The sequence below is a fragment of the Carlito syrichta genome, unplaced genomic scaffold, assembly GCF_000164805.1.
Source record: "Carlito syrichta isolate Samal-C Ts95f unplaced genomic scaffold, Tarsius_syrichta-2.0.1 Scaffold311803, whole genome shotgun sequence".
NCBI lineage: Eukaryota > Metazoa > Chordata > Mammalia > Primates > Tarsiidae > Carlito > Carlito syrichta.
The window spans coordinates 11,738-22,372 of record NW_007255899.1 but is presented as its reverse complement, the minus strand read 5'-3'; the positions used below and the strand labels follow the sequence as shown (position 1 = coordinate 22,372).

At 47.0% G+C, this 10,635-nt stretch overlaps 1 protein-coding gene across 3 annotated transcripts in view; it reads right to left on the bottom strand.

The window, feature by feature from the left end:
• Nucleotides 1-10,635, bottom strand: part of SEPHS1 (selenophosphate synthetase 1) — a 23,466-nt gene that overhangs the window by 2,681 nt on the left and 10,150 nt on the right. For 2 of the 3 annotated variants that reach the window (XM_021718076.1, XM_008069072.2), the window contains exons 5-7: nt 7,316-7,406; nt 4,728-4,827; nt 21-233 (exon numbers count right to left, since the gene is read on the bottom strand). In XM_021718076.1, coding sequence (XP_021573751.1) covers nt 21-233; nt 4,728-4,827; nt 7,316-7,406 — 404 coding nt within the window. The remainder of the gene's footprint in view (nt 1-20; nt 234-4,727; nt 4,828-7,315; nt 7,407-10,635) is intronic. The other variant, XM_021718077.1, reaches the window with a different exon arrangement.

The following is a 10,635-nucleotide window of genomic DNA, read 5'->3' as shown; positions in this document are numbered from 1 at the left end:
CCGCGCCCGGCCGCCCCTACCTGACGTCTCGGGGCAGGTCCCGTGCATGAGGCCGAACATGTTCCCGCAGGCCTTGCTCACGGCGGCCATCTTGGCCAGCACCGGGAGGTTGTGGATGACGAAGGACACCTCGTTCCTCTGCTGCTTGGCCAGGTTCTGCGCGTGGCCCAGGATCCCGAAGCCCGTGATGTCGGTGGCCGCGTGGGCGTTGAACGTGTGCATGAGGCCTGCAGCTGCGAGAGGGCGGGGCTCTGAGCGGGGTCCGGGGGTCCCGCGGGGAGTCGCGCAACGCGGCACCGAACAGCAGCAAAGCCAGAGTGAAATGCCGAAAGCGGATTTCTTGCTCCACCTGAACTACCCGAAAGTGACCAGAAGCTTCAACCAATGGCGGTTTCACGGCCAAGCGGCAAGAAGCGGAAGAGGGGAGAAGGTCTCAGCGGAAGGCAAGCCTGCCGAGTCCCGCCTGACATCAGAGCAGGGCGCGGGACTCAGGCCAGGCGCGGTGGCTCACGCGGGACGTCCAGCCCTCTGGGAGGCCGAGGCGGGAGGGCCGCCCGAGCCCACGGGCTCGAGACCTGGCCTCTGCACGTCAACCAGAAAACCAGCTGGGCGGCGTGGTGCACACCTCACGTTCCAGCCTCTTACTTCAAGGGCTGAGGTGGCAAGATCTCCTGAGCCCAGCAGGTCATACTGGGATGGCCGTGAATGTGCCACTGCACTCCAGCCGGGGTGAAGGAGTGAGATGACTCAAAACCAAGCTACTCCTGTTAAAGATGAAGTGTCTGACAGCTTAATTTAAAGTATGAAGACCGCTGGGAGCAGCTTTGGGTCTCGAGAGCAATTAAGCAGGAAGTGCAGGGAGCCGCCATCATTTCCCCTTCCCCCCAGCACCACCTGACTTGGCGTGTTGCATTCTTGTAGCACATTTGCGATCAACACTAACACGTGACTGGAAAGCCCACAGTTGACATCAGTGATCACTCTTTGCTGCCCATTCTAGGAGTTTTACACGACCACGTGTCTGACGTTACATCATCACACAGCAGTCCACCGCCCTAAACATCCTGTGCGCCCTGTCTGTTCGCCCTCCTCCCCCAGACCCTGGCAACCACTGATCCCTTTACTGCCTCTGCAGTTTGTCCTTTTCTAGAAGGCTGTATCGTGGGAATCATGCCGCATGGAGCCTTTTGGATTGGCTTCTTCCACTTAGTAATCTGCACCTAAGGCTCCTCTGTGTCTTTTCATGGCTTGAGTGCCTTTCTTTTTACTGCTTAATAATCCATCGTATGGATACACCAGTTTACCCACCCACCCAAGGAAAGAATGAATGGCTGCTTCCAAGTTTTGCCAAGTATGAGCAATGCTGCTGTGAATATTTGTGTGCAGGCTTTTGTGTGAGGTTTTTTTTTTTTTTTGAATTGTAGTCTCACTCTGTTGCCCAGGCTGGAGTGCAGTGGCACACTCATGGCCACCCTGGCATTGATCTGCTGGGCGCCGACCATCCTTCCACCGCAGCCTTCCAAGTAGCCAGAACTACAGGTGCATGCTACCAGACCCGGCTAATTTTTGATTTATTGTAGAGATGAGGTCTCTCCAAGTTGCCGGAGCTGGTCTCAAACACGTGGGCTCAGGCAATGCACTGGCCTTGGCCTCCCAATGTGCTGGGATAACAGGTTGAATCACAGAGCCCGGCCCGTGAATGGGCTTTTAACTCCTCTGAATAATTATCAAGGAGCACAACTGCTGGATCATATAATGAGACATTTTGTTTTGTAAGAAACTGCCAGACTGTTTTCCAAAGTGGCTCGACCACTTTTCATTCCTGCCAGCAATGGGCAAGAAGTTCCTGTTTCTCCACATACTTGCCAGCACTTGGTGTTATCAGTGTTCTGAATTGTAGCCACTCTAACAGGTGTGTAAAGGCCACACTATCAGGTATATGGGGGTATCTCATTGTGGCTTTATTCTGTAATTCCCTAATGACATACGACACTGAGCTTCCTTTTATATGTTTATTTGCCATCTTCTTTGGTGAGGTGTCCGCTAAAGGCTTTAGGTCATTTTCTAATTGGGTTGTTTTCTTATTGTTGAGTTTTAGAATTGTGTATTTGGATACCAGATATGTTTTTTGTAAACACTCTTCCCCCAGTCTGTGGCTTAGGCTTGTTTTTCATCATCTGTCATTCACAGAACAGTTTTCTGTATTAATAAAACCCAACTTACCAATTTTTTCTTTCGCAGACAGTGTTTTTGGTGTTGTATCTAAAAAGGCCAAGGTCACCTCAATTTTGTCCTGTGTTCTCTTGCTGGAGTTTATATTGTTGTGTTTTATATTGAGGCCTGTGGCTCGTTTGGGGTTACTCTTTACAGAAGGTGTAACGCGTGTCCAGAGTCATTTCTGCATGTGGATGCCCACTTGTCCCAGCACCATTTGTCTCTGAAAGATGACCTTTCCTCTGCTCTATGGCCTTTGCAGCTTTGTCAATGGTCAGTTTGACTGGTGTGGATCTGTCTTTGGGTTCTCTATCCTGTTCTTCTGATCTATAACTTTTAAGTTTCTTACAGGATAAAAATTATAAAAATTTTAATTTCAAAATAAATTGTTCAAAAGTAGGCCCAAGATAATTATGGCACACATCTGTCTTGTAGAAGATTATCTAACCACTAAAAAGTATGTGTACTAGGATATATTATATGGAAAAAAGATTTTGGTAATGTAAAATAAGTAAAAGTGAACTCCAAGTACATATACAACTTATGCTAACAACTACTGTGAAACAAAAGTAAACTACGTACCAAATAATTAAAAAGTCTTAGAAGAAGACATAAAATACTAATAGATACTGTTTTTGGGTGGTGGGACTATGAACAATTTTTCTCTCTACTATTTTTCATTTTCTAAAAACCTTTTAAAATGTAGCACACCATCGTCAACTGTGGAGAACATCCTGAAAGAGTTTGGCACTGCCTAGAAAGACCAGGAGCATTATTGACCTCAGAACACCCATGCAACAGAAGGCATGGCCAAGGACCTCAGGGCAGTCACCCAGTGTCCACCAACAGTAGCCCAGAGGAGGCAGTCACCCAGTGGAAAGTTACACAGTGGAGAAAAGAAAACAACTACAGCTAGGGAAGGGAACAAGGCAAAGGAGCATTACACGGTGGCTGCAACAAGTAAAAAATACAAAACTGGTGGAACGATGGCAATTATCTCATGGGCCTGACCTGAAAAGAAGGGAATACTCAATGCTGATCACTTGAAAACTACAACAACAATAACAACAACAAACTTGGGAAAAAAATGCAAAATTAATTTATGGTTTAACAATGTAAGTCCATGTGATAAAAAATATTCTAAAATGCAAGGAAATAAACACAGAATTCAGGGGTTACCCCTAAGCAGGAATGCAGAAGGTGGGAGAGGGTGGAGACAGGGGTGCCTTCTGGGCTTTGGAGGTCATGTTTTGGAAATTGACAGCTGCAGAATATACATGTTCTAAATTTCCATTCTGAATGCTGGCTTGCTTCAATCATTTACACAGAGCAAAACACACATGCTTTCTATAAACAGTTCCTCCCGCATATCAGAGGTTAGGACTTCAAGACCCCAAGAAGTACTTCCTTCTTAATTATAAAATATAACAGGCATGTCCTCTATACACATGAAAGCCAATATGTAAAGTATATGATGCTTACACTATGTGTCAAGCACTTCCCCTGGCAAACTCTTTTCTAATACAAGACACATTCAATACTCATTTCTGTTGGGAACACATGATATACTTGGATTCTCACTATAGATGTTCCTTGACTTACCTACCTTTTATTTATTTATTTTTTGAGTTGGAGTCTCACTCTGTCGCCCAGGTTGGAGTGTAGTGGCCGCTCCCGGCCACCGCAGCCTCGACCTGATGGGCTCCGGTGATCCTTCCGCCTCAGCCTTCCAAGTAGCCGGAACTATAGGCGCACGCTACCACGCCCGGCTAATTTTTTGATTTATTGTAGAGATGAGGTCTCGCCAAGTTGCCCAGGTGGGTCTCGAACCCACGGGCTCAGGCAATCCACTCACCTCAGCCTCCCAAAGCGCTGGGATTACAGGCTGAGCCACCGAGCCTGGCTGACGTACCTAGCTTAAATGTATTCAGAACACTTAGCCTACAGTTGGGCAATTTCATCTAATAGAAAGCCTATCTTTTAATAACGTGAATACTTCATATAATTTTCCCCCTCCCCACTTCAATAAGCTGGTCCAAAAGACTTCTTTAAAAAACACGAGATGGGGTCTCACTATGTTGCCCAGGCTGGCCTCGAATTCCTGAGCTCAAGGGACCCCCTGCCCCAGCCTCCTGAGTAGCTGGGACTACAGGCGTGTGACAATGGCCCCCATAATGGAATTTACTGACTACTATACTGATAAACACAGGATGGTTGTATGAGTATTTGAAGTATGGTTTCTACTAAATGCACACTGCTCTCCCACTGTTGTAAAGCTGAAAATTGTTGAACCATAGTAAGTCGGGGGCTGCCTGTAGTAACCTAAGGATAGAAGACGGTCTGTAGTCACTGGCCACATCTGGCCCAGGGCCTGTGTCTCCAGTTAAGAGGGGTTTTTCACATGTGGGGAAAAACCAGGAGCAATCGAGACGGCACGAGGCCTGCAAAGTCCAGGACCTTTACCACCTTGGCCCTTTCACACCCGGCCGTGGATGAGCCCCCGCCCACCATACCTGTCCTGTTGAGCCTTGCCATGTTCATCATCGCCTCCTGGTAAGCCAACTCGACATCTTCCTGGGTGACCACGAGCTTAATTTTATTCCACTTTTCAGGCTAATGACAGGAACACAGGCGAGGGAGAGAGGGGAATGTGATTAACCTTCACTTCTAACCACCGACACCAAGAGCAAACTGCTTCTTAGTCATCTTCTAGGGAAGTTTTAAGTCTTTGATTGTGCACAGAAAACTAAGCTTCCTAACACCCTGGTTTTCCTGTGCTTTGTATTCCAAGTGTCCAGGATGCCTAGAATGGGATCCAGTATCGCCATGCCCTCCTGGCTGCCTAAGCCCGCAGGACATGTGGAGCCGTGCTGCCCTACCCACCAGGTGGCAGCCAGCTCCTCTTTCAGGGCATAATTGCACTGCTGACAGCTCAGAGTCCCCTGGTTCTGCTCCTCAGCTTCCTGGTAAACTGACGGCTTTCACTTTTTCATATTACAATTACACTTTTACTGACTTTCACTGAATTCTGGAGTCAAGCTATTTTGATGGACAAGCAAATGAATGTGAAAACAACTTCACTGGCAAGTGTGCCCAAGATAGCACAGCCTCAGGCGACCAAGAAGGAACTCATAAAGAGGACAAAAAGGTCGTTCTCTTTTTTCCTCAGTCTGATTTTCAAAGAATCTAGCATCACAATGCTGCGTGTGTGACAAGGTGCCCTCAGAGTCCATTAACTGCCCTCATTTGTATACCCACTTATTTATTTTTTGGAGTCAGGGTCCCACTCTGTCACCCAGGCTGGAGGGCAGTGGCACGATCATGCCTCACTGCAGCCTCAACTTCCTAAGCTCAGGTGATCCTCCTGGTTCAGCCTCTTAAGTAGCTGGTACTGTAGGCATGCGCCACCATGCCTGGCTAATTTTTATTTTTACTTTTGTAGAGCCGAGTCTCACTATGCTGCTCAGGCTGGTCTTGAACTCCTGGCCTTAAGCAATCCTCCCATCTCGGCCTCCCAAAGTGCTGGGATTATAGGCATGAGCCACTGTGCCCATCCTATTTTTTAATAATATAAAGAAAACCCAATAATTTACCACCAAACACAGTAACTAGACACGAGCAGTACCTTCTGTCTGCCTAGGTCCCACTGTCGCTGTTTCTCTTTGAGAGGTTACAATGATTCTTGATTTTGACTCATCATTCCCTGCCTCTTACAAACAGTATTCTCATCATAAAAATGCCTAAACAATATAGTCCTTGGTTGTTTGTGACCTTAAAAGCTTACTGTGCTATTACATAGTCTTTGGAACTTGCTTTTTTCACAGTTCCAAACATTTTTTAAAACAGTGGTTAAAGGCCGGGCTCGGTGGCTCAGCCTGTAATACCAGCACTATGGGAGGCCGAGGTGAATGGATTGCCTGAGCCCGTGGGTTCGAGACCCGCCTGGGCAACTTGACGAGCCCTCATCTCTACAACAAATCAAAAATCAGCCGAGCGTGGTAGCGCGTGCCTGTAGTTCCAGCTACTCGGAAGGCTGAGGCGGAAGGATCGCCGGAGCCCAGCAGGTGGAGATTGCGGTGGCCGGGAGCAGCCACTGCACTCCAGTCTGGGTGACAGAGTGAGACTCCAACTCGAAAAAAAAAGAGAAGGAAAAAAAAGAGCAAGGTAGTGTCAAGTTGGGGTGGGAGGACAGAGGGATCCCAAAAGCCCGACATCCCTGACACCTCTGGCCTCGCCTGCCTGGTCAGCCAGGCCTGGTGGTTGGACTGGAAAGCCCTCTCTGACCAGCCCCGGTAATGGCCCTCTGATGTATGTTCCATCAGTGCGAAGAAGAAGCACAGCTAACGGTCCCCGCCGCCTCAGGATTCTACTCGGCTACAGCAGGCCAAGGTAGACCGGCTGGTGAAAGACGATCACTGAGCATTCTTTTCCAGCTGTTTCTCAGGACTAGCAGTTTCACACGACAGTTGTAGAAAGGAAATGCACCAAGATATGTGAGAAGATACCACAATCTTACCAATTTGTGAACTGCTATGGCAATGAAAAACAACCTTAAGTAAATTGTGACTATAAGTCAGTGGGAAATGAGGAGAAAGACCCTCACATCCTTGGTTCATTCTTCATGGCAGAATTATTTATCCAAACGTTCTGAGGCACTTACCAGTTTCAAAAGACAAAACTACCAAACCAGAACAGCCAAAAACCCTATGACTAAAACAATTTAAACTGTCAATAACTGGCCTTACTTAGACCCAAAGCACCACACTTTCCACAAACTCTCCTCCACATTACTTTTTCGTGATGCTTAAGGTGTGAGAGACGAAGCTATGTTAGCACCCAATACACAGACAAAGCTAACCCTCTGCCTCCCGAATGCTTCAGAGACAATCTCTGAAGTCCCGAGCTGGGACTTATCTACTTCAAGCATGCAATATGTGAAACTTTCATTTAGTAAAGGAATACAGACAGTTTCCAGCACTTCTTTTAAGGACTTGACCGATACTAAATTGCCTAGTGGTAAAACTAAAAAGCCTCATTTTCCAACCCTCCAACAGAATTACCTGGAAACGTGCCCCCCCATCATCATAGTGGTTTTACTCACGATGTCCAGCCACTGGTGCACAGCCACCGCAACTTGTGTCCCCAGGGGCTTCGTCAGCACCAGCACGTCCCCTGGCACAGCATTATCCGGCCTGAAGGAAAGACAGAGGGCAAGTTCTAGTCACTCTAACCAAGGAGAGAATTCCGCACTATCAGAACAGGAGAAGGGGAATTCTGGTAAAAACGATCTGCTTTTGTACCTCCTTAAATCTAGGCACCTGCTGAGGTACTAAACAGAGCTCGCCTCGTGCTACTGAGGCAACTGCTGGGACAAAACATTCAGCCTCAGGGTTCACCTGGCCCCACAGGAGCCCGGTGTGTAATTTTCACGGGAGACCCACTGCATTCTGGAGCAGTAGGGGGTGACGAGGCTTCCAAAACGAAGACTGCTTGCTTATGACCACAATAGGAGAGACGGGGGGTGGGGGAGGATTTCTTGAGCCACAGGATTTGACGGGAACCTGTGGGTCTGATGACTTGATTTCTGCAGTCAGAATGACCAACAGTGAGCTTCCTAGCGGGTGCCCAAGCGCCCTGGGTACCTCCTGCCTTAAAGACAGAAGGCAATACTAGAAAGGCAGCCCTAAAAAGATGACTGGTGCCCCGAAGAAAACATCCACCCTATTTCCTATTTGTGTCCTCACGACCAGGATGCGGCCCTGACAGCTGCCCCTTCCCCAGCTAGAGCTGTCCACAGCAGTCCCATCCCTGATTCCGGACTCCTCAAATACTCACCTAAGTCAGTGAAAACAAAGCCAGGGCACAAACTTCAACCCCAACACCCTGCTCCCCAACTCAGCCTCTGCCACTTGTCTCCACTCTCAGCTTTGAAAAATATAATTCTGCCAGATGCAATGGCTCACGCCTGTAATCCCAGCACTTTGGAAGGTCAAGGCAGGAGGATCGTTTGAGGCCAGGAGTGGAGACCAGCCTGGCCAACACAGCGAGATCCTGTCTCTAAAAGAAATTTTAAAATTAGCTGGGCATGGTGGCAAGTGCCTGTAGTCCCAGCTGCTTGAAAGGCTGAGGCAGGAGGATCACTTCAGCCTAGGAGGTTGAGGTTGCGGTGAGCTAAGATGGTGCCACTGCACTCCAGCCTGGGTGACACAGTGAGACCCTGTCTCTTAATAGTTTAAAAAAAAAAAAGAAGGAAAGAAAGAAAAATATTTCACTATACAAGAAACTCATTTTTCAAAAATCTGACCTGAAGACGTGTATCTTTCACCTTGGACTCGGCCATGCTGGTTTTACCCATTCCTTCCCCACCACCGATTTTTTGTTACCACTAAGTTAAGTAGACAGTTTGAGAACTACTGACATAAAACATGTGCTGGGAAAATAAAACCTTGATGTAAGTAAAATGCAAGATCCTTAACAGGAAAGCCGTCAAACACTGACCCTAAAAAGAGTGTCCATCAATTAAAAAATGGGCTCAACCTAAGAATAAGGTTAAAAACCACCCAACAGATCGGCACAGACCCAGAAGTCGGTTAACATACCGTGTTGGTTAGGATGTGGGGTCACCGATACTCTCATTCATTACTGCTGGAACATAACTTGGTAGCAAAATTACAGGCAGGCATACTATCTGACCTAGCAGTTCTCTTTGGAGAAATTTCTTACCTATAGACTCATACATGTACAAAATGACCTAAGTATAAGGTAACTCGGCAGGGTAATATTTATAATGTCAAAATAATTGAAAATAATCCCAATGTGTGTCAGTAGACTGGTTACAAATATACACAAGAAAGGCTGTCCCTGGGGAGGGCCTTTATGTTGCAGACCCTTTGCGCACCTTTTGCATTTTGAACCATGTGAGGATAGTACCTCACCAGTACCTATTCAAACTAAAAGAGTTTCTACTTCCTTCAGAAAATAGGACAGAAGGCTGGGCATGGAGGCGCACGTCTGTAATCCCAGCACTTTAAAAGGAGGCTCAGGTGGGAGGACTGCTTGAGCCCAATAGTTCAAGACCAGCCCAGAAAACACACTGAGACTTCATCTCTACAAAAATAAAAATATTAGCTAGGTATGGTGCTGGAGTGCTCCGCCTCCCCACACTTTGGGAAGCGGAGGCAGGAGGACTGCCTGAGCCCAGGGAAAGGAGAGGAGCCTGGGCAACTTGGTGAGACCTTGTGTCTACGGTAACTCAAAAATTACCAGGTGGGGTGGTGCACATCTGGAGCTCCAGCTACTTGGAAGGCTAATGTAAAAGCATCACCTGAGCCCAGCAGGCAGAGGCTGCGGTGGCCGTGACTGTGTCACTGTACTCCTGCCTGGGTGAAAAGAGTGAGACTCTGACTCAAAATTTAAAAAAAAAAAAAGATGCAGTGCTAACTTATGCTACAACTTAGAAGAACCCAGAAAACATTATGTTAAGTGAATGGAGCCAGACACAAAATGTCACATATTGCATGATTCTATTTATATAAAATGTCCAGAACAGGCAAATCCCTGGAGACAAAAAGTACATTAGTGACTACCAGAGGAGGGGAGGAGGGAACTGGGAGTGACACAGGGTTTCTTTTCGGGGAGACAGAAATGTTCTGGAATTGGTTAGTGGGGATGGGTGTACAACCTTGCGATGACTAAAACCCAATAAACTGTATACTTTAACATGCTGAATTATGTCACACGAAATTTTTTTTTTTGAGTTGGAGTCTCACTCTGTCGCTCAGGCTAGAGTGCAGTGGCTTGCTTACAGTCATCCCAGCATCGACCTGCTGGGCTCTGGCGATCCTTCCAAGTAGCCGGAACTACAGGTACGCGCTATCATGCCCGGCTAATTTTTTGATTTTATCATAGAGAGGAGGTCTCACCATGTTGCCCAGGCTGGTCTCAAACCTGTGGGCTCAGGCAATCCTCTCCTCAGCCTCCCAAAATATACCCAAAATCATGAATCATACACTTTAAATAAGTGAATTACACAGTATCTGAATTAAACCTCTATATATCCATTTCTAAGAAGAGAGAGAGAGGGGAGAAAGAGAATGAGAAACAGGCCACATGAAACAAAACAAAAATCAACTTACATAATGAATTCATTGGGCTGGCAGACAGTCGTAGCGACTCCTCCCAAAACAATCCAAGGATTTAACACTGTTTGGCCACCCGTTACAGACGTTCCTGCTTCCTCTGCTGCATCTTTGAAACCCTGTATAATCAGGGGCATCACTTTATCCCTTTCCTATGGTTTAAAAAAACACAAATAAAAAGTCAAATAATTACATTCAAAACCCAGAAAAGAGGATTCTACGCTCGTAGTTATAAAAAGGATCATAAAATCCTTGAAGGTGCTGGGTGCAGTGGTTCAAGCCT